This window comes from Siphateles boraxobius, unplaced genomic scaffold (genome assembly GCF_051911475.1).
Source record: "Siphateles boraxobius isolate OS27281-9 unplaced genomic scaffold, OSU_SipBor_1 84, whole genome shotgun sequence".
Lineage (NCBI taxonomy): Eukaryota > Metazoa > Chordata > Actinopteri > Cypriniformes > Leuciscidae > Siphateles > Siphateles boraxobius.
In genome coordinates this window covers 2091013-2117613 of record NW_027509213.1, presented here as the reverse complement: position 1 = coordinate 2117613, position 26601 = coordinate 2091013, and the positions used below count along the sequence as shown (strand labels likewise).

Sequence of the window (26601 nt, the reverse complement as noted above, 5' to 3'; positions counted from 1 at the left end):
GCCTGGACGATATGAGATTCGGAAATGGAAGCGAGTGAAGAATAATGCCCATCTGGCCTGACGTGGATTAAGTCTTTTAGCTTCTCTCAAATAATGGAGATTTTTGAGATCAGTGAGCACTATAAACGGATGTTTGCCCCCTCCAACCAGTGCCTCCATTCTTCTAAGGCAAGTTTAACAGCCAGGAGTTCACGATTTCCGATGTCATAGTTGCTTTCTGCAGCAGATAACTTTCTTGAAAAGAAAGCACAAGGCATGGGTTTGGAGGAATGTTCGGAGTACTGAGACAAGATAGCTACCACCCCAGTAGTGGAGGCTTCTACTTCCACCAAGAATACCTTTTCTGGATCTGTGTGACGGAGCAGGGGTGCAGTGGTGAATGCGGTTTTGAGGGATTGAAAGGCAAGTTCAGCTTCTGGGGTCCAAAGAAGCGTCTTTGGCTTACCTTTTAGCAAAGAGGTTAGGGAGGCTGTCACTGTGCTGTACTGGTGTATGAATCTTCGGTAAAAGTTGGCGAAGCCTAGGAATCTCTGGAGTTCCTTAACAGACTGAGGAGTGGGCCAAGACATGATAGCTTCAGTTTTCCAATCATCCATTTCCACTCCTCGTTCAATAAGCTGATATCCCAGAAGCTCAACATTGGCCTGATGAAATGCACACTTTTCAGCTTTCAAGAACAGAGTAAAATCTCGGAGCCTCTGGAGTACTAAGGACAAGTGATATTGATGTTCAACAGGATCTTTGGAGAAGATAAGAATATCGTTGATATACACCAACACGAAACTTCCCAGGAATTCTCGGAGCACCTCATCCATGAAGCTCTGGGAGACGGAAGGGGCGTTTACCAATCCATACGGCATGACAAGATACTCATAGTGACCTGCAGGAGTAATGAACGCAGTCTTCCACTCATCCCCTTCTCTGATTCTGACCAGATTGTATGCACTCCTTAGATCCAACTTGGTGAATATTCTGGCTTCTCTGAGTTGTTCAAGGGCTGATGGGATGAGGGGTAGCAGATAACCGAACTTTACGGTGATTTTATTTAGGGCTCTGTAATCAATACATAGTCTTAAACCCCCATCTTTCTTGGGAATGAAAAAGAAGCTAGCAGCAGCAGGTGAGGTGGAAGGACCGATGTAACCTTGCTGTAAAGCCTCCTCGATGTATTTTCGCTTCTTGTTCAGGAATTGACAAGGAGTAAATTCGACCCTTGGGAACAGACTCTCCGGGGACCAGATCAATGGAACAATCCCAGGGCCGGTGTGGAGGTAATTTGGAGGCAGCAACCGGGTTAAACACATCTGCAAACTAAGAGTAACAGTGGGGAATATTCATAGACAGGTTTTCCTTGGGACTTTCGATGGATGTGGAACTCACGATAATAGCTTCTTGTGGTTCAGCACCGAGTGGAACAGGATGTGAGATTTCAATAAGAAGACAATGACAACCCCAACTGTTGATCTTACCAGACTGCCAATTAATGGTAGGTTGATGACGAATTAGCCATGGACGACCTAAGACTATATGTCCGCTTGACTATTCTTGAGAATAAAACGTTCGAACACTTCTTGGTGAATATTTTCAACACACAACGTGAGAGGGGTGTTATCTGAGATGTAACATACCCTTTGTTGATCATTTCGCCGGTCACTGCATGGATGGAGTATGGCTTGGCAGTGTTGATCTTCTGGAGGTTGAGTCTTTTACAGAGTCGTCCTGATATAAAATTCCCCGCTGACCCAGAGTCAATGATGGCTGCTACAGAGACGTGGACATTTTGGGATTTCAGAATTACAGAAATCGTGAGCGGTGTCGATACAGAGAGAGGGTTTTGAACAGAACTCACCGTCAGCCGAGGTGGTCGAGTTGGACATCTACGTAGGAAGTGACCTTCAATGCCACAGTACAAACATAACTTCAATTCTCTACGACGGATGCGTTCTGCCTGGGAAAGTCGGTGAGTGTCGACTTGCATTTTCTCCGGTGGGGTTTCAGATAAGGATTCTGAGAGAGCTTGATTGGATGTGGCATGAGAGTGTCGAGTATCTTGATAACAACTGTGAGATCTTTGATGTATACGGAGAGTTTGTTGTATGAATTTTTCCAGTCCCAGGTTATCATCCTATATAGCCAGTTGGAGACGGAGTGCAGGATTTAAACCTCGGCGATAAACAGAAAGGAGAGCTCTTTCATTCCAGCCACTCGCTGAGGCTAGAGTCCGAAATTCAATGGAATACTCTGAGACAGATTTCTTATCTTTTCGAAGCTGCAACAATTTATCGCTGATGGATGAATCACTGATTGGTTGTCCAAATACTTCTTTGAAATGGTTAACAAAGCTCTGCAATGATGTGGTAACCTCATTTTCTTGTATCTACAATGACTCAGCCCATCTCAATGCTGATGATCCGGATAACTGTTGAATAATGAAAGAGATCCGTGATCAATCTGTAGGATATAGATGAGTTTGCTGTTCAATGGCGAGTGAACACTGCAACAGGAATCCATTGCAGTCCTCCGCCCGGCCGGAGAATGGCGCTGGTCGGGAGGCGGAGTTAGCGATGCAGACCAGCGAGGGAGCGGGATTAGCGGAATCGCTGGCTGCTTGTGGTATCGAATTCGCAGCATTGGTTGAAGGTTGCACTGGAATGGCAGCGGTTGGCGGCTGTGTAGGATCCATACCGTCGATTTTTTGTTTTAGGGTCAAGCCTTCTGTCAGGATACAAGGCACACAGAGATCGAGGTAAGTGAATATAACACAGCTTTATTCAAATGGTGCAACAAATCATGGTGAGTATCAGGAGCGAGATGACGTGAGGAAACACAGGATGCGGGATCCACAATAGGTGAGTTCAAACACTCCAGATAATTGAATAACAATCCGTTCTGGAATATTAATACGGGTCTTTTCTCTTACAGGTTCTGGCGTTGGTTCAATGGTGGCAAGCGAATTCAGTGGAACACTGGATTGCTGGATGTCAGGTAACTGGTCGATACTGACAAAGTTCCTACAGGTCACAGATCAAGAAGCCAGAGGTTAGACAATCACAGGTGAGTATACTTTAACATTCAGAAGTTACTGGTATCTCAAGGAACCGGAGACAGAGGATAAGGGTCAGTTCCTGTTGGAGGCTTGACAAAGAACTGGGGTATTGCAGCGTGTTTTATGTGTTGGTGGAATGAGGTTGATAAATGTGAACAGGTGTGAGTAATCAGAATTCTGGGGAGAGTGATCATTGTGTGGTGAGGGATGTTGAATCTGATTGGTTCCTGACACTATGTAGTTTTTCAACCTTCATAATATATTTCCAAAACCCTTGAGATGGTACATCGACTTACAATAGGTTCAATGACACGTCTGCCGTAGCCTGACAGTGTCTGTATCGCTTTTAATGGCATTATGTAACTTCGGGTTTCGGGTAGGAACCCGAGCACAAAAAGAACTACAAAATTCGACTGCTTTACGGCATACGTCACTTCCCCTACTTCCTCAAACGTGAGAGCCCAACTAGCGTTTGATACCCGTCTTATGTTGTTGTCATGGCCAAAGCAACAACTAAAAGGAAGAAGGCAAAGGTTTTGTCAGAGGAGACTGAAAGAAGAAAAAGGGAGAGTGACAAATTAAAAGGCCGGACGAGGATCAATATTGGAGGGAGAGCAAGACAGTTTGAAGACGGTGAGAGTGTGCGCGTGCGCGCTACCGTCTCTCTCTCTCTCTATCCTCGTTCTTTCAGTAACATGCACCCTGTCACAAGCACAGCAGTCAGTCATCTATAAAGTGTTTAAATAAATTTATAAAATGTATAAATAAATCAGGGAGTCAGGGAGCTGACTACCGCGCGAAATGTAAAAGGCTGAATAACATGACTGGCCATCTTACGTAATCTATCTGGTCCTCCATTTATCTTCATGAATCAAGTACTAATGCTAGTAGAGTAGCGAATTATTAATCTGGTAGCTAGTAAGGTTAAACCCTAACATGCTAGTTTACGATGGTTATAATAAATAATCTTTCAGGTTAACTATCCTAATGTCTGCAGGCTGATAGTCATATTTGCTTATTTATTTTTCTGGTGAAAGTGTCTTGCCTCAGGCTATAATGCAAATCGATTTTCAAAATTGCAATAATCATGTCTAACGACATCATAACGGACATTGTTACGAAATAATGCGATGTACATGTAACTTTATAGATGTCATCTGGCATTTTGTAATGTTTACATTACAACCAAAAAACACAAATGAAATTATACAGTAGGCCTAGGCTATAGGCTATTTACTTGTAATTTAGCTGCAATCATGTAAAAACGTTATAAGCCATCAGAGACGCTCTGCGTGAGTGGTAGGCTATTTACGACAGTAACGTTAAATGCAAGTACTCTACAGCGACTCGTGGGGGCCCTGTTTGACAAAAACGGAATTCCTGCATAGTTTGCCTTTAAATGCCCGCGTAGCGCTGAGTGTGGGAACGACAATTTCTCTTCCACTGACAGCTAGTGGGGGACCTGATGGGGGTGTGCGAGTCGCCGCCGCTCGCCGTTAGCCGGAGCCTGCTGCCATCCGCCAGAAGGGGAGGAGCAGGGAGCGGGGGACTTGCGGCCATGGACGCTCGAGGCGGTGCGCTGGAGTGAGTTGCCGGTGGGACGGTCGAGCTCGCTGCCGGCCGCCTTGGTATTGGAGGGGCGGCTGCCATCCGGGAGGGAGAGGAGGAGTCGCCGCCGCTCGCCGTGGGCCGGAGCCTGCTGCCGTCCACCAGTGAAGGGGAGGAGCAGGGAGCGGGGGACTCCTGCCGTCTGCCCAAGGCACCCGAGGAGCTGTCGCCGTCCACCGGGCGGCGGAGCGTCGAGCCGTCCACTGAGGGCCATCCAGCGTCACCGCCAGGCACCGCGGAGGAGATCGCCCAGCAGGTGGGGGACCAGATGGCAGCGCGTTGTGGGAACCGGACCAAGTTTTTTTTTTGTTTTTTTTTCTCTCTCCCCTCTCTCGATCTGTTGCTCCTCATGCTTTCGTCTCCGTTTCCCTCGGCTTGTCGGTCCATACCCCCCAGGGATCGCCGCCGCCGGGGGAGAGTAGGCACAGGCTCGTGGGTACCCCCCGGCCTGTGAGGGGCGATGGGGTTATGTGGTGAGGGACGGCCGAGGGACGTGAGAGAACGGCGCGAGGCCGGTGGTGCGATTGCTAATGAGCAACACCTGTGAGACGCACCGGTCTCGTATCTCTCACGGAGGAGCGGAAGCATAAAGGGGGAGCGACGACGTTGATGATCGAGAGAGGAACAGGCCTGTGTTTTAGTTGTGTTTGGTTTTTGTATTTGTATTTTATTTTAGCCAGCAGTCGTCCGCGAGGGGCTGCTGGCGGTATTTTGGTTTGTTTATTTTATTTTAAATAAAGTATATTTAAATGTTCGCCGGTTCCCGCCACCTTCTTCCCTGAACATTACTACAGAGATGTTCGAAATTAAAAAGTATTCCTTGTGAAATGTTATAAATTGTGTCAACCTAAAAAGCACAAAATGCTGGCTTTCAAGAATTTTAAGAAAGCACTTAGAGGTTGTGTATGACATTTAATGCCCAGTTTTTTTAAGCTATTTGCAGGGGCTAAGATTTTGGAGATTTTGTTTCTCAGTGTTGTATAAGGGATGTTGCCACACTGCCTCACATTCTTAGTTAAGTTTATTAATGTTTTTTGGTTCCTACCTGAAAATAATAGGAGATCGTAGAGGCGGAACTAATTAGCGATGATCTTGTGTCTGCACGTAACTAAAAGGGTACAACACCTGCAAGCGAAGCGCTAAAAACTGTAGATAACTGTGTAAGTAACGTGTCTGGGTTAGACAGGTCAATTTAGCTCAAAAGGAATTATTAATTAATTTATAGGGACGGCTCGCAAATGACTGGTCCAGCGTTCATTTGAACGGGCCTTAACTATCAGCTCTAAAACGGATATAAATATCCAAACTATAGTGAAACACTATTTATTAGCAAGGTAACTTAGATCAGCAGTTTAAGACGTTAAATCTGTAAGCACATAACACAAGACAATTATCTTTAAAATATAAACAAGACTTTATTGATTATTCTAAAACATAAAACTAATAACCTAAAACAAACCCACGCACACACACACATTCATACGAGTTGCAGAAAAAAATAGGGTGAGGAAAGAAAAATGAGTTCAAGAGTGAGATAGTGAAATCCCAAGTTTCTATTTGCACTTATAAGACATGACCTGAAAGAACCATCAATCATTAATTTAACCCTTCTATCGTTTCTTAGGCGGGTTATTAAATGTCATATCAATGCACCAGTTCAGCTAAGAGTCTGGAGGTATACTTGCATTTGTCTGTGCGTTTCTTTGGGATTCCTTTTGTCTGCGTAAAAGGGTGTTTCCCGGGTTCGTTGACTGGTGGGTGCCTGAATAGATGTCTCTGGGTAGCCAATCACGTTGTGTGTTGGCGATGGATTAAAGTCTTTGAAATTGCATAGCAGGCTTTGCAGTCGAATCATTTAAACGAAACTTTGCAACAAAACCTAACTTAGAATCGAGACTCTCAACGGAAAAGAAAAATAAAGCTAAGAAACAGAAAGAAAAGTGAGACGAGAGTAGTTATAGATGGTTTAAATGAAGCTGTTTAACCCATGGATGTTCTTCTGATCTTGTTTGGGTTCTTTTGTCTGCTGGTCTACATGGTTACTCGTCTGTCCGGTTACCAGTCATGGCTTCTCCATGACTTCTGTAAATTTGCTCTAGCGAACAAATTCACCAACTAAACCTCAACCCAACTTAACAAAATCTTCTACTAAGTCTCTCCACTGGCTTTTCGGGTCCTAAGATTTTAAACTCATCTGTTTGTCCAGCCTCTTTGATGAGTTCTGACCAATTAGGCACTGTCTTTATTTGGGACGTGGCGTTCTCTTCACCTCTCATCGTAAATCATGCGTTATCTGTGATGTCTTTACTCTCCGGCTCTAGCAGAGTACAAAAGTGTACAGTTAAGACATGATTCCTATTATAAGAACACAAAACATTTTACACAGATTTCAATCAAGCCAAATTCTGATTTAAGAACATATGATCGTACTGATAGGAAACAAGACACAGTTAATTCAAACATCTAATAGTTATAACAATTACATGACTTGTATGTGATCTAAGCATAATTGACGCATTGAGAGGTGGTAGATATAATATAGGATTATGTAGTTGAACAATGTTTGATTAGAAGTCCGTCAATAATTGTTTTGGGATGATTTTATGTGATTTTATGAAATCTCAGTCTCTGTGGTTTTAAGAGATTCCCACCCTGGGGTCGTCAAAAGGTCCTTAAAAAGGAGGTGGTCTGTTTTAAATCCTTTGTATTGGGATCAAACAACCTCTGCCGTTATCTTGGTGGGTTCTGATCCGTGCCATCACTTAACCAATCAGCCTTTTCCAAACTATCTAACTTTGACCAGTTCTTTCTCTATTTAGGCTCATCTCTTTGAAGCCTGCAGGGCCATAAAGTCGTTTTGTAGACTAGCTGGAGCCGGGATCTTTACGGTTCTGGAATGTTGAGTTTTGTGTGACATTATGTTTGAACGAATCACCTGGAAGAATCATTTGTGTTTGGTTCACCCTCAATTCCTACAAAACAAATAGCACGGTAAGAGCTCTCCAAGCTAAGTACTAAGTAATATTAAGAATATAACATATCTAGACATATATTATCTGAAGATAAAGAAGACAAGGAAGAAGACTTCAAGATTTAGCCCCTCTTAAGTAGAAAGCAGCCTACGAGGTATGTTTCTTTTGTATCCGGTTTTTTGTGATATATTTCATGTGCATAGCTTGTGTTAGCTAGTGTGTAACTATAACGGCACAAACTGTATTCAAGACATAGATACATGCATTGTGTTATATCAAATTATCTTTAATTTTGTCTCTCTTTGAACCCAGTTCTCACAGGTTGAGGGTTGACATGATAAGTTGGAGAAATAAACCCAGTATTTTAAACAAAACCTTGTGTTCCGTGTTGACTACTGGAAGGAGTTACAGTGAGAACTCGACTGCTCCGCATGAGTAGGTGAGGAAGACGGCATCGGAGAGCGCGAAAAGTGGTTGGGCCAGGACATCTCCACATCGCAGCACGCGCCTTCATTTCAGCACAAGAAAACGCAGTGCCCACGGGAGGAATCAGGTTCACTAACCCAAATTAAGCTGCAAATTAGAGACATTAAGCGTTCTGCACAAGAGACAGAAATTTCTTTGCATTTCACATAAGTGATGTTGTTTTGTTTACTTACCTTTTCAAATTGAAGTTCATTGATATTGCTAGTGTGTTGATATTGTGTCTACTGATGAGTATGTTGTAAATATTATTAAAAACTATTAGTACTTAAGAGTATGGCAAAATTGGTAATATTTAGGCATTTAAAGGTGAATGGATATTACTTAAGGGGGTACATGAATAAGTTTAACTAAGAGCTCTTTTTTTTGGGTTTGTTTTAAAATTCACTTTTGGTGATTTAAGTTTTAAATAAGGCTATAACTATAACAAGTTATCAAGCAATACCATAGCTCCATAGATTGTAAAGTATGTGTTATCTAACTGTTATACTAGTCCTTTGGTAAAGTTTATTTTGAACAATCAAGTTAATTTAGCTGCAAGTAGTTAAAAGCTGAGTATTCATATATCAGAATAAAATGACTACTCAATTGAGCTTAGGCTATGTTAAACCTAACTAAGAATATTGTAAACAAGGTAATTACTCAACTAAAGGCAAGTTTAGATTTAAACCAAACTGAAGTAAATTAAGTAAAATGTCAGAGTTTGAGCTTTTCTTTGAGAGTGACAAAGAGGGTGCAGACGTGAAGCAGCTCTGCGCAGAAATGCAACCACAAGCTGCTGAAGGCACAGGATATGATAACCACACTTCCTCACAAGATCCATAAAGAAGCCAAAGAGTCCGTAAGTTTACTGAAAAGGGCCAAGAACTGCACAATGAGCAAGTAAGAAGATTTGCACACCGTTTCAGTGTGAGCTACGAGAAGTGGAAGGCCATCGCTAAGGACGTCAAACAAGCGCTGAGTGGACAATGCTCAAACAACCTGCTGCGTGACAACTTCACGAAGATAAACAACGCCTCAGATAATCTGAACATTGTTTATGAAGATTTAAGGCACATTGACATTCCCGACCAAGACACACGTCGCAGAGCAGACACCTGCGAAGCAGTAACAAGAACAGTCATCCAGACTGCAATGGCTCTTCTAGACACAATGGGTGGTGAAGAACAAGGGGTGAAAGCAACAGAGTCTGTAATTAAAGCTGCAGCCTCAGACAGGGTAAGCGTCAACTCTCACCGCACCAAGTCGTCTGCTCATTCTCGAGCTAACTCAAGAAGAACATCCTATTAAAGCCAGTCTTCTGCAAGACAAGATGCTGCTGCTGAAGTTGCTGCCAATGAAGCCAGTTTAACGGTACTGCTAGAGCAAGAACGTCATATCAAAGAACTTGAAAGACTCGAAACTGAAGCAGCCAATTTACAAGCCAAACAAGAGGCTGAAAATGCAGGAAGACAAAGCGTGCTGGAAGCTAAGCGCAGACAACTAGAAAGACTGGAGACAATTAAGAAGCTAAAAGCTGCTAAGGCGAGACGGCAAGTATATGATTGAAGTGAATGCTCAGATGAAGAAATATTTTGGCTGCTCCATCAATGTGTCCCTCTGATGGAGAATGAGGAAGTCAAGCATGAAAGTAGCCTATTGCAGCATCTCTCCCAACCTCAATCTTTGACACAACCAAGACAAGAAGACGCAGAGTCCATCAGTGCGAGTCGTCTTCTTGTACCTGAACCAACAACGTTCAATGGCGACCCACTCAGATTCAATGACTGGAAAGTCTCCTTTCAGACTAGAGCCCGAAGCCATTTGTTTTGAGAATAATGGCTGGCTGATGAAGTTATTGGCTGACCAGCCGGCTCAGCCAAAACCTAAATGGCTGCTGCAGCCGCCAAACTTTTCATAGCTGCAAATGTCTGAAGCTGCCACTTCATGTCTACAGATGTCTATGTTATACTGATTTACTAGATCTCAATATTTCCAAGCAATGCATGGCTTACACTATATTTCTACAAAATGCAATACAATGTAATAAAGAAAACACCAGATTTTACTTTCACAACGTATGTACATATTTATTTTGTAGTCTGATCGCGGAGAAGTAATGTTATGTTGATTAAGAACGCAAACTTTTGTTGAATTTATGAGAAATCTACAGACGCAAACAGACGAAGTGTAGTAAAATAAAGACCTAAATGTGTATTTCGGACTTTTTTTCACCACAAGTCTGTAAGAAGACATGGAAGACAAATATCCAAAAATCTCAAAATTGACCAGTAAAAAAAAAACGATGTTTTTGCCTGCCGTGTCTCGCCTTAATATAAACACACACTGTTATCAGTATTATTTTGGACAAAGTTTTGCACATTTCACTTCAATGTACACTGAAGCATGCGTCGTGAATTAGCAATGTGGAAACGGTGGTTTGTTACTGCAGTAATATCACGTTCAGTGCTATAAATCTCTCCGTTCCAGAATATTTGGTTCATAACATCATATCTTTGATTCAGGTGTTTGTGCAACCGTGCCCTGAAGATTTAACAAAAGTCTGGCTAGGCCTAAGTTAAAAAAAAAAGTAAGTAGGAATTAGCAAAGTATGTGAGAAGTGAGATCAAAATTACCTTGCTTGCTTCTTTCCGCCATTTCACCTCAGTGCGAGAAAAAAATGCATCGCTTCTTCTGTACGGAAAACGAGCAATTTTAATTGGTCGTCAATTCACTGTGAGTCTGTGTATCGTAGCAACGAGCACAAGACTGTGCTGTTATGAATCCAGTGGGAAAATAGATCTCGTGTATTGTTTATATATTCGTGTCGTGTGTGTATGTCTCTATGTGATAGAATTATTATTTGATGCAAATAATTCTAGCCAGCTCAGCCAAACTTTATCAGATGGCGGCTCAATTTGGCTTACGAAATTATTGGCTGGCGGCGGCTGAAATTCTAAATGGCGCAAATGGCGGCGCCTGGCGGCGCCTGGCGGCGGCTTCGGGGTCTATTTCAGACCCTCATTAACAGGAAAAACATACCAGCTGAAGAAAAAATATACTATCTGCGAAAGTATGGGGGTGGACCAGCCAAAAAGTACATTGAAAGCTACTTCCTGATAGGCACAGAGTCAGCCTATTGTGCAGCGTGGACCATCCTAGAAGAGAGATATGGCAACCCATTCCTTATCGCCAAGGCCTTCAGAGATAAGCTAGATACATGGCCCAAGATAAGCTGCAAAGGTGGAACTTCAAGAACTCGCTGACTTCCTTCGCAGTTGTGAGGCGGCCATGTCTCAGATCAGAGGTCTTGAAGTACTCAACTACTGCAACGAAAACGAGAAAATACTCTCTAAACTTCCAGACTGGCTGACCTCAAGATGGAATAATGAATGAGGCCTTCACAGAGCTGATGAGGCTGGCACTTCAGGGATGCGTTGTCGTCGTGTCCATCCTTCATCAGATCTGGATACGGCCTGGATCCGGCGGACTGCGGTAAACCTCGGGATAAACAGAGAGACTAATATTAGCATAGATGCCATCCTTCTTATGATGTACCAAGTACATCAGGATTTATGGGACGTGTTCCCGGTTCTGGATGATCTAACCTATGCAGCCTAACATTGAATTATAGAAGTCTATAATGTGTTATGTGTATGCTAAGCCAAAGAAATGTGTTTTTAGTCTATATTTGAACTGACAGACTGTGTCTACTTCCCGGACCATGTTAGGAAGATTGTTCCAAAGTTTTGGTGCTAAATAGGAAAAGGATCTACCGCCAGCAGTCGATTTTGATATTCTAGGTATCAACTGGCCAGAATTTTGAGATCGCAATAGACGTGAAGGACTATAATGCGTTAAGAGCTCGCTCAAGTACTGGGGAGCTAAACCATTTAGTGCTTTGTAAGTAATCAGCAATATTTTAAAATGTATACGATGTTTAATAGGGAGCAAATGCAGTGTTGACAGAACCGGGCTAATATGTTCATACTTCCTGGTTCTGGTAGGAACTCTAGCGGCTGCATTTTGGAACAGCTGTAATTTATGTATTAAACGTGCAGGGCAACCACCCAGTAGAGCATTACAATAATCTAGCCTTGATGTCATGAACGCATGAACTAATTGTTCTGCATTTTTAATTGAGAGCATATGGCGTAATTTAGATATATTTTTAAGATCACAAAATGCGGTTTTACAGATACTAGACACGTGACTTTCAAATTATAAATTGGTATCAAAGAGCACACCAAGGTTCCTAACCGACAATGAAGACTTGACAGAGCAGCCATCAAGTGTTAGACAGTATTCTAGGTTTTTACGTGAGGACGTTTTTTTGTCCAATAATTAGAATCTCTGTTTTTTCAGAATTAAGTAGTAGGAAATTACTAGTCATCCAGTTTTCTATATCAGCTATGCATTCCGTTAATTTTGTGGATTGGTAAGTTTTGTCAGGGAGTGAAGAAATATAGAGCTGAGTATCATCAGCATAACAGTGTGAAAACTAATGCCATGCTTCCTAATGATATCTCCTAAGGGTAGCATGTACAGAGTGAACAGCAACGGTCCTAGTACTGAGCCTTGTGTTACACCATACTGAACTTTTGACTGATCTTTTGACGTCTCTTCATTTACTGCTACAAACTGATAATGGTCAGATAAGTATGATTTAAACCATTCTAATGCAATTCCACTAATGCCAACATAATTTTCGAGTCTATTTAAAAGAATGTTGTGGTCGATAGTGTCAAATGTAGCACAAAGATCAAATAACACTAATAGTTATTATTACTCAGTTAATACTTCCAATCCTTGACTATGCCAATATAATTTACCAAAACACCTCCGATACAAATCTTCGTCCTCTTAATGTTGTTTATAATAATCTTTGTAGATTTGTACTGAGGTGCCCATTCAAAACGCACCATTGCCAAATGTATGAATTATTAAACTGGCTATCTTTAAAGTCAAGAAGGCATTATCACTGGTTTCAGTTTATTTTGAAATGTTATCACCTAAATTATCCTTTGTATCTAAAACAATATCTAATTCCAATTTGCTCTTCACATAATTTAAGGCACACTGATCAATTATTTTTTTTCGTTCCTAAAATTAACAAAGAAGTAGGTCGTCGGGCATTTAAATTCAAAGCCCCCTCAGATTGGAATAATTTACCAATTGAAATTAGATCCAGTAACTCGCTTAACTTCTTTAAGCCATTACTACATGAACATTTGCAGAATATATGCTCCTGCTATTGAGTATACCCATCTCCACTTATCACATGAACTTCTCTATTCTCTTTGGTATTGAACCTGCATGTTACGTGTGATAACTGTATACTTATTGTATCAATGTACTTAGAGGACTTGTATGTGAGGAGATAGTAATAGAGAGCAAAATGTTGGTATGAATGTTAAGTATTATGTGTTATATAATGTAACCTGTTGTATGTATTCCTGTTTGTTCCTAGGACCCCCTCGAAAACGAGTTGTTACATCTAAAGGGGCTATCCTTCAAATAAATTTCTTCTAAATAGAGAGATACCGCCACGATCGGATGATAAGAGCAAATAATTTGTGACTCTAATGAAAGCTGTCTCAGTACTATGGTATGGTCTAAATCCTGACTGGAAATCCTCACAGATACCATTTCTTTCTAAAAAGGAAGATAGTTGTGAGGATACTGCCTTTTCTAGTATCTTTGACAGAAAAGGTAGATTCGAGATCGGCCTGTAATTGACTAATTCTGAAGGATCAAGTTGCGTTTTTTTAACAAGCGGTTTAATCATAGCCAGTTTAAACGTTTTTGGTACGTATCCTAATGACAAAGATGAATTAATGATGTTAAGAAGAGGGTCTATGACCTCTGGAAGCATCTATTTCAACAGCTTAGTTGGTATAGGGTCTAACATACATGTTGTCGATTTAGATGATTTAACGAGTTTAGAAAACTCTTCCTCTCCTATAGCAATGAATTAATGTACGGTATGGGCTTCAACAGAATGACTCTCGCAGTGAGAGGAAGCCAAAATGGTAAAAATGGTAAATGGACTGCATTTATGTAGCGTTTTTTCACAGACCCAATGTCTGCTTCCCGATCTCATGCTTCTTCCTTGATTTTGCGCAAGCAAAGGTGTCAACTACATCCCCAAACAAAGTCCCTTGTTACCGTCTCCACAGTTAGCTCAGACTCAGCGCTGCTAGTGATCGCAATTCCCGTGATGTTCTCACAAAAAACTAGTGATGTTCTCACAAAAAAAACTTTCGATCCCTGGAACATTTTGAATTGTAGCTAAACGTCTAGCGTCCTTGTCTTTCTTTAACTTTCTTTTTGCAAAACCACTCAATTGACGTCTGTCCATTTTGGATTTAGATTCATTTTCTGTAGCCGTAAAAAAAATGACACATTTGCGCGTACTTGTTGTGGACCAACTCAACTCTGACAGATTGGGGAGGGGGGAGTGATAGTGGTCATGTAATCTTTATTTATTTATAATTTATTATTATTATTATTATTGTTAAATTAGTGTTCATAAACGAGTTATGTATGTTCTTTCAAGAATTTCAAGTTAATAATATAACAATTTTACGAAAAATATTTTTTAAAGCTTGTGTCATGGTGCCCCCCAAGTGGTTGTGAATGGTTGGTGCCCCTGGGCACTGGCCCAAGTACCCTTATGGATAATCCGGCTCTGGTTACAACTAACAGTAAACAAATATATACACACCTTTTCAGGGGATGCTTAATAAACTGGTAAACTGTATATCTGTAAAACAACTCATGAACTGTAATAAAGTCCGCGCTCTCACTTTCATTTCTGCCGTGATCAATAACGTTAGGCCTATCGTTCGGGAGACTGTAAGCTGGAACAAGAACTGTTGGTACAGATCTATCCTCCACTAACAACGAGAGTAAATGAAGACTACAATGTTCATTCTTACATAGGGTGATCATATTTTAGTTTTCAGAAAAGAGGACAGGGGTGTGGTTGATGGGTGGGGGCTTGGTTTGGGAGGCGTGGTTAAGGGGTGTGGTTTTAATGCATTAAAAAATACTTGACAAATGCATTCACAACCTTGCAACTATGTTATTGTACTTTATTTCATAAAATTATTAGTTATACATCCTTTCCATTCAACGTTTGGCCCGCAGCAATAGAATAATGAATATTTTTAAATAGTTTAGCTTTTAACACCTTTTACATGACACTATTTCTTTTCATGGCCATAGATTAAAATAAAAAGTCTACTACAGTAGATTTTTTCTTATTACAGTAGAGTCTCAGTCTATTCTGTTACGACCACAGAGGTCACTATGAACTCTCAGTCTGTCCTGTCATGACCACGTGTTCACCCTGGAAAAGCCTGCCTGCCCTGTTATGGCAACGGAGGCCATTACTGAACTCAATAGTCACACCTGTCAGCTGAAGCACCAATGATAGCCACAAGAGGGCACTCTTACTGTCTTCTTGATCATATCATGAACCACATTTCCTATAACCACTTGCATGGACTAATCGTGTTCTGATTACTTGCACCTGTGTGTTATTATCTTGTTTACTCTTGCCTATTTAAGGCCTGTGTATCCATTCTTACTTTGCAAAGTCTTGTTTGTGTCACACTTTCTGGGCACTTTTCTGGTTTCCTGTGTAATAGTTTTAGATCTTCTGGATTTTCCTGTTTGCCTGTGTTTTCTTCCCTGTTGTTATCTGGATTGTTTGCCTTGTGGTTTAATAATTTTTTTCCTGTTTTCTGGATTGCCCCAATAAACAACTGCATTTGGATCCTCAACCTGTGTGTCTCTGAGCTGTTTGTGACGACAGCACTCTTTATAGTTTTGAACGGCAATTCCAACTGATGAAACAATGCACCATACTAGCAGAAACTGTGCTGTCTCACCTTCTGAAGGCCGGTGGTGTCGTCTTCCATCTTATTAGGAAGGATGATCAACATAATGAGATTCTTCCCGACATACGGCAGCTCCAGAACCTGACTGTTCATCTCTGGGATTGAGGCCAAAGGAAACTTTGATTTCTGTTGCATAATTTTCACTGGTTTAGTTTGAATCTGCCAAACATCAGTGAAAACACTTTATAACTGCTTTTTTTAAGACTATTAAAATTATTTTTAAAAAAGAGCATGAAATCTCATCTTGTTCAGCTTAAACTGCCCATCTCTGGTGGCTTCCTCTGGGAATTTCTTCTCCCAGTTTCCCTTGAAGTAGATGGCATTCACCAAGACCAGTTTCGTCATCCCACTGATGGCTCCCTGTGGCACCAAGTCCTTGATCTTCTCTAGAATACAAATGGATAAAATTGTGTACTTTGATCAGTGATTTAATTGATTCTCATAGGCCTAAATGAATTGACTGAATCTCTAACACTCTATTGCTATTTAAGTCTAAATAAAAATAAAACACTATTAAAGCATCTGTCTCAAAGTTAATAAAGTTTTTATGAACTTAATGGCCAAATAAGAACCGCATTAAAGTCAAAACTTTAACCTCCAAAGAACTTTATAACCCAACTCAAGAACCCATTAAGCTGAACATGGTCCTTAAAATAACATTTTGCTGAACTTAAAAAGCAGCAAAAATACATCAAAGAAGTTCTTGTGGAGTGAGTTTATGCTGGATTTCACCTTGTGTTTTTTTCTCCACCCATTTGTTGATGTTGACACGAGCAGCCTCTGATTTGTTCTTGAAGTCCACCTTCTCCAGTCCAGCTTCATAGTAGCTTTTTGCGTCATTGAGGAATTTCTGTAACAAACAGGTTTTAGAGTTGAGAACTTTTCCAGAACTTCCAGTGAATAAACCAATTCTTACCTCAACAAACTGGTAGGATTGCTCTCCGTAGAGGCGGTTGGCAAGACTCAACATATACGGGACTCCTGGTTTGTTCAGCTCACTCATGAACTTGTTGAAGCTGGAATGAATTTGGTCCACTGAATCATGATGTCCTGGAGTCGCGGCATCGGGTTTAAGAGGGTTTTAAAGCCCAAGACCTGCACAGCATTATTGTGGGTAGAATTAATAAATATAACCTCACTATTCTGATAGATTCAGCATATACACTCAAAAAAGTCATAGCCACTTGCTGGATTTGCAAAATACAAATATGTCTGATTAATAAGAATATAACGAGTTTACTTCTGTTAAATGATTTATTCTTGTTGTTTGTAACTAAATTAAGAAATAGTTAAAGGAATTAGATCAGCACTTGTTGATTCAACGAGACTGAGGCGCTTCATATCAACAATTCTCTCTGGCGAGCCACAGCGCATGCTCCACTGCACTCTAGGCGGCTAGAAGTTTTTTGTGCGGTCTCATCGTTCTGCATCCTTGATATTGAGGGGTAGGTACTTTATATTTACCTGTTTGTTATTAGTACTGCTGCACTGTAAAAAAAATCCTAATTTTGCAGAAAATAACTGACTTTTTGATGATCATTTTCTGTCATTTTAAATTGTACTCAAAACACTGTAAAATTACAAATAATATCTGTAAAATAAAAAAAAATAAACCGTAAAACACTGTTATTTTACAGGTATTTCCTGCATTATTATGATTGAATACCTTCATTGTAAAAAATAAAATCGTAAAAAAGGGTCAAATGACTGGCAGCTACGGCTGCCAAACAAAAACCATAAAATTAAAGTAAAATATTCTAATTTAAATAAAGTGCAAAAAAACTTGAACAGAAATTTGATGTCACCATGATTGAGATCAGTGTTTGCTTTAGTTGGGCTCATGACTCTTGAATTTTTAACATTACTATTTCACTGGCTGCTTTAACTGTTTTTTAAACACATTTGTTATGGCAATAAATGCAGGAGCAAATATCAGATAATGTTGGTCATTTATTGATGATGTTATAATCATCATATGTTGACCTGATTCATTGATATGCCAGTCAAATCTCTGAATACATTAGTTGAGATAACAATATATATAGACAGACTTTTGTTTTATACAAAGTCTATGATAAATGTCAGCATTTTTCACATGATCTTTGAAATATTGTGACATCAGTATTATAACAATCTGAAATTTAAAAAAAATATTTATTATAAAAAAAGGTTTTGAGCTGGTTGATTTTATTTTGAGTATAAAGACATCAAGAATCAACATATGAATCTCAACAATGGTGACAATCAACAAAGCCTTTTTGTGACTTTATAGTAGTTCAGAGTTGACCAGAATTGTTTTTCATTGCCACCATTGTTGTGATTCATACGCCAACTCTTGATCTCTGTATGATCCTGTCACAACATTTTCGGTAGGCTATATTGACTTCTAAAATCACTGAGTATGATTTAATCAGATATTACACTTCAGGGGAAATCAATAAAGCAGTCAACAATAAAATGACTATTATCACTAACAAGTGACCAAAATATTCTGATAATGAGTTTCTCTTGGATTCCAACAATAACAAATATGTATCAGAGTCACATAGTTAAAGCAGCCAGAAAAATAGTAATGTTAAAATCTAAAGGGTCAAGAGCCCAACTAAAGCAAACACTCATCTCCATCATGGTGACATCAAACTTTATTATTTTCAATAAAACATCAACTTCTAAACCTCTGTTAATTCTCTATAAGAACGTCAGTATGTAAGAAATAAAATCTGGTTTGTAATAAGTGAGGATGCAGAGATCTTGAGAGATCTGTTAGTGTTTAATGTTCTGTTGGGATGTAAAGTGTTTATTTATTGTCTTTTTTGTGTCACCATTGTGTTGAAGTGTAGGGCTTGTGATTCAGTCCAGGATGATCAAATAAACACTGATGAAAAACTGCATGTTGCTTTATTTAACAGACAGTGACTGTGTAGTTGCTGATGCAGTGACATAACTGCATGTTTTTTGTAAAAAAAAAAAAACAGGAAATATATGTGAAATAACTGTGATTCTGTTAAAAAGCTTAATGAAGATTTCTGTAGCCTGTAGTCTTTTGCACTTAATTTAAATTAGGAAATTTTACTTTATTTTTACGGTTTTTGTTTGGCAGCCGTAGCTGCCAGTCATTGACCGTTTTTTAAAGATTTTCTTTTTTACAGTGTACCAAAACAAGACATTAACTAGTTTATATAACAAGGCAGAATTTTGTTGAATTGAAGTGCTTTACTGACATTGAGTGGATAAGAATAAATTTGATTAGACTAACACAATACAAACATTTTGATTCAATTAGTTGTAAAGAAGTTACATTGACATATTAAAATCATGTTGTATCTACAAATGTATATTGTGTTCATATAAAATATTCAAAGTAGTACAAGTTTACTTGATTTGATTAGATGCATAATGGGTGCTACGATTAAATCACGTTCATTCAACAATTTATTTTTTGGAGTGTAGTAAAATACAGCATATAATAGTTTAAAATACTGAACATGATGATGCATCAAACACACACATAGCCCAAATATACATTTTGAATTCTCAACTACTGGTCATAAAACATACTATAGTGTGGGATCACCTTAATCATCTGAGCTGCTGTGTTTCCTCTTGCACCGAGCGACACCATGGCCAGAGCCGAGGAGATGCTGACAGGAGAGAAGAACACATTTCCTGATGCGTTTCCTCCGCTGATCTTCTTGAACAGGTCGAGGGAGAACTGTGTGTTTGCAGCAGTCAAAGACTCCATTTTCACAAGATGAGAAAGAAATAGCAGTAGTTTTATCAACAGCAGATTTGAAATTCTTCTTCACACAATATAGTTATATTAGATCTGTTTTAATCAAATGTTATTACTGTGTTGGTTACCATTTAAATCACATACATAAAAGTACCTCTAAAAGCATTACCTAGAGTAGTCGGCAGAAATTAAGAAGTTTCCCAGCGTGTTTGAGGTGAATGAATCGTCAGTTTTGGATCTCGTTCCAATAAATACTGCCTCAAAATACCCAGCTTTAAGCCAATCAGGAAATCAGCTTGTAACATACCCTGTAATAACTCAACTGATGTTTGTGGATGTTTATCCGCCTGGAACAGCATCAGACTTAAACTGAGTGATTCATTCTGATTTGTTTATCATAAGTAAAAAAAATAAAAAATAAAATAAAGCTGTGTGTATAGCTGAAGAAACTAACCTGAACACAAGAAAGATAAATGATAATTGTAATAATCATAATGTGTGTACAACTCAATGGTGGATTTGCTGATCACAGTTGGAAGTAGGTGTCACTGTGAGACTTTTACAAAATAATAAAAACATAATAGAAATAATGATCCTTATCACCACACACCCAAAGTACAAATGCTTGTCTTAACAACATTTGAGTTACAATTATAAGTATTACAAATATTACTTCATTTAGTGATTGTGATCTGTGATTTTACTAAGATATTCATGTCAGTTGGTTATCAGAATCAGAATCAGAATCAATTTTATTGCCAAGTAGTGTTGTGCACATACAAGGAATTTGCTTTGGTAATGTTACCGAGGCTGCTATATCAGCGCCAACTTGAGGACCTTGTTATGTAAAACAAGGTCATGTGTTATGCATATATGTATCATGAAATACATTTTCATATGTGATATAATTATTAAATAAATATTACCAGGTGTAATGTAGGAATTGAGGGCGAACCAAACATATGAATCTTCCAGGTGATTCGTTCCATAATTCCACCAAAACGCAACATTCCAGGACCGTAAAGATCCCAGCTCCAGCTAGTCTACAAAACGACTTTATGGCCCTGCAAGCTTCAAAGAGATGAGCCTAAATAGAGGAAGAACTGTTCAAAGTTAGATAGTTTGGAAAAGGCTGATTGGTTCAGTGATGGCACGGCTCAGAACCCACCAAGATAACGGCAGAGGTTGTTTGATCCCAAGACAAATGATTTAAAACAGACCACCTCCTTTTTAAGGACCTTTTGACGACCCCAGGGTGGGAATCTCTTAAAACCACAGAGACTGAGATTTTACATATAAAAATACATAAAATCATCCCAAAACAATTATTGATGGACTTCTAATCAAACATTGTTCAACTACATAATCCTATATTGTATCTACCACCTCTGTATGTGTCTATTATGCTTAGATCATGTAAAGTCATGTAATTGTTATAACTATTAGATGTTTGAATGAAAGCGTGTCTTGTTTCCTATCAGTACGATCATATGTTCTTAATTCAGAAGATGGCTTGCTTGAAATCTGTGTGAAATATTTTGTGTTCTTATAATAGGAATCATGTCTAAACTGTAAACTTTTGTACTCTGCTAGAGCCGGAGAGAAAAGAGATCACAGATAACGCATGATTTACGATGAGAGGTGAAGAAAACGCCACGTCCCAAATAAAGACAGTGCCTAATTGGTCAGAACTCATCTAAGAGGCTGGACAACAGCTGTTTAAAATCTTAGGACTCGAAAAGCCAGTAGGGAGTTTTAGTAGTAGATTTTGTTAAGTTGGGTTGAGGTTTAGTTTGTGAATTTTTTCGCTAGAGCAAATTTACCGAAGTCATGGAGAAGCCATGATAACCGGTAACCGGATAGACGAGTAACCATGTAGACCAGCAGACAAAAGAACCCAAACCAAGATCAGAAGAAGAACATGGGTTAAACAACTTCATTCAAGCCATCTAACAACTATCGTCTCGCTTTTCTTTGTTTCTTAGCTTTTTTTTCTTTTTTTTTTTTCTTTTTTTTTTTCGTTGAGAGTCTCGATTCTAAGTTATGTTTTGCTGCAAAGTTTTGCAGCAGAGGGGGCACTTCCGGCACCGAATGGTGTGAACGTGTTTTTTTATAGCTCTCCACAAGTCAGTCGTATTGTCAGATAAAATATCTTGTAGCCGCTTAAATATCACAAGTTATTAATTCCGAACATCCTGAACAATGCCGACAAAGCATAAGAAAACTGAAAAATCGAATACTGAGGAGCCAGGAGGCACAGATAAAATTCACGAGTCGTCGCCGGCAAAGGCTAATCAAGCTAACGTTAGCGTTGAAGCAACAGTGCCGACGAACACAGACATTATGGAAGCAATAGCGAAACTGAGCAGCACCTTTGACATGAAGTTCGATGTCCTTTCATCTACTTTATCCGAGGTGAAAGTATCACTAGCTAGTATTTCCACCAGAGTAACAACAACTGAAGAGGCAGCAAAAGTTCACGAGGCCCCCATCGAATCACTGGAGAAATTATGTGCACACCTGGAGACCGAATGTGAAAAGCTTAAGGAAAAGTCCTGTGACTTAGAATCAAGATCTCGACGACAAAACGTTAGAATTATCGGCATAAAGGAAGGCGCTGAAAATGACAAACCTACTGAGTTTGTGACTAATCTTCTGGCTCAGGTGTTGGGTGAGGAGAACTTTGACCGACCAATTCAGATTGACAGGGCACACCGCTCGCCACAACCCATAAGAGAAGGCCGCTCCCGGGCATTCATTGTACGACTACATCATTATCAAGTGAAAGAACGCATTCTGCGCCTGGCAAGATCGAAACCTCTGCAATACGATGGAAAAGCGATGCATATCTTTCCAGATCTCGCCGCTGAGATCTTGAAACAGAGACAGAAGTTTGAAAACATACGAAAGAAATGCAGGCAGCATGAAGTGAGATGCGGATTTCGTTTCCCGTCTAAGTTCATCGTGACCGTGAGGGATAAAGAAACGAAAATTTTTGATTCATCCGAGTTGGCCGAAATATATCTACAGGGCGCGGTGGAAAACTGGTGAAATTGCTACGTTGGACAGCGAAGTCAGAAGAGACTTGTGCTTAAATAATTCCATTTGATATATTGAAAAGACTACAAGGTATCGTTTTTGTTGTATTTGGTAAGATGAGTGGTGGGCTTTATTAACGGAAGAATGCCAGGTGGCATCGAGGGTTAGTTGACAGATGCAAATGTTATTTTCTCAGGGGTGGGCATCCATAATGTTCGTGTGGGAATGGGATGCAGCAGTGGGTGGGGGGGTGGGTTGGGAGGGGGGATCTGCTTTAATTCACAAGGTTCGTAATGTTCAATTTCATGGGAAGGTTACATGTTTTAAGTTGGAAGGTTTAATGCACCGTCTTTATTTAAGGTGTTCAGGCAAAACACGTTTTATTTTCTATATTGAGTAACAGAGAGAGAACTCGCGGTGGCGGGACACTGAATTTATTAAGTTGGAATGTGCGTGGAATTAATAGTCCAGTTAAAAGAGGAAAGGTTTATGCGCATCTTAAGAAATTGGATGCGGAGATAGTTTTTCTTCAAGAAACGCATATCAAAAGCACAGCGAAGTTTAGCATTAAGGCTCCATGGATGTCTCAGGTCTACCAGTCTAATTTCTCCACTAAAACTAGAGGAGTAGCAATTATCATTAAGAAATCGGTCCCCTTTATACATAAGCAAACAATTAGGGATAGGAATGGCAGGTACTTAGTTGTGTGTGGGGAGATAAATTCAGTACATTTACATTTATTCATTTAGCTGACGCTTTTATCCAAAGCGACTTACAATTGCTATGTTTCAGAGGTCGCACGCCTCTGGAGCAACTATAGGGGTTAAGTGTCTTGCTCAGGGACACATTGGTGTCTCACAGTGGATTCGAACCCGGGTCTCTCACACCAAAGGCATGTGTCTTATCCATTGTGCCATCACCACCACCACCAGTAGCCATCACCTTAGTGAATGTGTATGGTCCTAACTTCGATGATCCTTCATTTTTTGAAAATGTCTTTAAAATCATTCCGGACTTTATGCATTCACGAGTCATCATAGCAGGGGATTACAATTGCGTGTTAAATGCTAGGTTAGACACGCATCCCCGCCGAACCACAACAAATAAATCGGCTGGTGTACTAAGCAATTACATGCAAAAGTTAAATCTAATCGATTGCTGGAGAGCATTGCATCCCACGGATCTTGACTTTTCATTCTACTCCTCAGTCCATAAAACATATTCAAGAATTGACTTTTTTCTAATAGATTCAAGATTATTGCAATGTGTAGTTTCAACTCAATATCATAATAGATTATTATCAGACCATGCCCCTGTTTCTCTGCATTTAAGAATGCAATTTAGTAGAGGAAACTACGCCTGGAAATTTGATAATATGTTATTAAATGATGTCAAATTTTGTGAATATATTTCTAACAAGTTTACATTATTTTTAGAAAACAATGATAAAGGAGATGTATCTGACTCGGTCCTGTGGGAGGCAATGAAGGCAGTTATCAGAGGTGATATTATAGCATATCAAACTGCAAAGAATAGAGAGAATAGAGCCAAATTGAATAATATAGACACACAAATAACAAATTTTGAGATGGAATACAGATCAACCAGTTGTGAGACTATACTTAAGAAAATAGTTGCGCTGCGAAACGAATATAACTCGATTCTTTCTAAGAATATTTCAAGACAACTCATGTATATTAGGCAAAGGTAGTTTGAAATAGGTGATAAACCCCAAAAACTACTTGCACGCCAATTAAAGCATTCTCAGGCAACTCGTGCAATACATAAAATAAAGTCGGATAATGGGAAGATAATTGTTGATCCTAAGGAAATTAATTGTTGCTTTGCTGATTTCTATAGAGAAGTCTATGAATCAAAATGTGAAACAAGCTCGGAAGTAATAGAAGATTTTTTTTCTAATTTGGACCTTCCCATTCTTAGCACTGAAGCAAAACAATTTTTAGACAAAGAAATCACACTGGAAGAAATAAATGAAGTAATATCACAGTTACCTAATAATAAATCGGCCGGACCTGATGGCTTTAGTGCTGAATTCTTTAAAAAATTCAGGAATAATCTTGTACCTATAATCCAAAGATTGATTAAAAATGCAACAACACAATGTAAATTTCCGCCAACAATGTACCAAGCGAGTATAGTATTAATTCCAAAACCAGGACGGGATAAACAGCAGATGTCTTCCTATTGACCGATTTCTCTTATTCCCATTGAATCTAAGATTATAAGCAAAATTCTTGCAAATAGGCTGAAAAAATACATTTTTTCAATAATTCATCAGGACCAGACTGGTTTTATGCCCAATAGGCATATATATTTTAATTTGAGGCGGCTGTTTAATATAATTTATAACAGAAAAAAACGTAAAGACATGTGTAATTTCACTAGACGCACAACGAGCCTTTGACCAGTTAGAGTGGAAATATATGATTGCTGTACTAAAGAAATTCAGATTCGGTTCAGAATTTGTTAAATGGATTGAGATGATTTATGCGCATCCAGTAGCTTCTGTTATTACTAACCAAGACGTTTCAAATCCATTTCAGTTATCTCGTGGCACACGACAGGGATGCCCACTATCTCCTTTTTTGTTTGCCATATCGATGGAACCATTGGCAGCAAGTATCAGGCAACATCTTAACATAGCGCCTATAATGATCAAGGGCAGACCCCAACAGCTTTCACTGTATGCGGATGATATTATATTGTACATTTCTAACCCTGAAATGTCTATTCCACCATTACTTGAGCTTATTGAAAAATTTGGCAGTCTTTCCGGATTCACGATAAATTGGGAAAAAAGTGAATTAATGCCAGTCTCTGACGATCTAGATAAAACATTTTTAGCTAGTACCAAATTCAAAATTGCAAACAACTCCTTTAAATATTTGGGTATGTTGATCACTAAAAACCCTGAAACGTTATTGAAATTGAATTGGAAAAAGAAAATTGATCAGCTTAAAGATAATATAATTTTTTGGAAGACACTCCCCATGTCCATGGTAGGCAGGATAAACGCGATAAAAATGGTCGTACTTCCAAGATTTTTGTATGTATTTCAATGTATTCCTTTCTTTATACCCCTTTATTATTTTAAACAGCTAGAATCTATTATTACCAGCTTCATATGGGCCAACAAGACTGCTAGGATTAACAAGAAACATCTAAATAAACTTAAGGATCAAGGAGGGTTCGGGCTTCCCAATTTTAAATATTATTATTGGGCAGCTAATATATGTACTTTAGCATGGTGGAGGAAATCCGGATTGGTGGAGTTAGGTGACAAGCCAGAATGGTTAGCAATTGAAGAAGCTTGTTGTAATAAGACTTCATTAACGGCTCTGCTTAATAGTCCCATTAAAATTGACGTCAAGAGTATCAACGGAAACATAGTTATCTCTAATTTAATTAAAGTGTGGAAACAAATTAAGGTATATTTGAAATTTCCAGATATATATCTGGACACTCCAATTTGTAACAATCATGCTTTTCCTCCGGGGTTACATGATAAGCTCTTCTTACAATGGAAACACATGGGTATAGTAACAATTCAGGATCTCTATAGAGAAGGTACATTTAGCTCTTTTGAACAGCTAAAACAAAACTAAGCTCTTGTTTCTGCACATTTCTTCCGTTACTTGCAAGTTAGAGACTTTGTTAGAAAGCACATTCCAAACTTTGAAGTTTTGAATTTGAATCCCACCTTAGAGAGAATCGTTTATGTACATCCTGGTATGAATTGTAGTGTGTCTAACTTTTACAAATTACTGCTAGAAAATGTGGACAGTAACACAGAGAAAATAAAACATGACTGGG

General features: G+C 39.3%; 2 protein-coding genes across 3 annotated transcripts in view; both read right to left on the bottom strand.

Moving 5' to 3' along the window:
* Positions 1-19759, bottom strand: part of LOC143730986 (leukocyte elastase inhibitor-like) — an 88825-nt gene extending 69066 nt beyond the window's left edge. The window contains exons 1-2 of one of the 2 annotated variants that reach the window (XM_077221605.1): positions 19570-19706; positions 16912-17090 (exon numbers count right to left, since the gene is read on the bottom strand). In XM_077221605.1, the coding sequence (XP_077077720.1) occupies positions 16912-16998 (87 nt within the window). In that variant the 5' untranslated portion in view covers positions 16999-17090; positions 19570-19706. Of the gene's footprint in view, positions 1-16911; positions 17091-19569 lie in introns of both variants that reach the window. The other variant, XM_077221601.1, reaches the window with a different exon arrangement.
* The window catches only part of LOC143730985 (leukocyte elastase inhibitor-like), a 101878-nt gene extending 81957 nt beyond the window's left edge, over positions 1-19921 (bottom strand). The window contains exon 1 of the mRNA XM_077221599.1: positions 19898-19921. The gene's annotated coding sequence lies outside the window, so the exon portion shown is untranslated. The remainder of the gene's footprint in view (positions 1-19897) is intronic.
* Positions 19922-26601: the final 6680 nt, after the last annotated feature.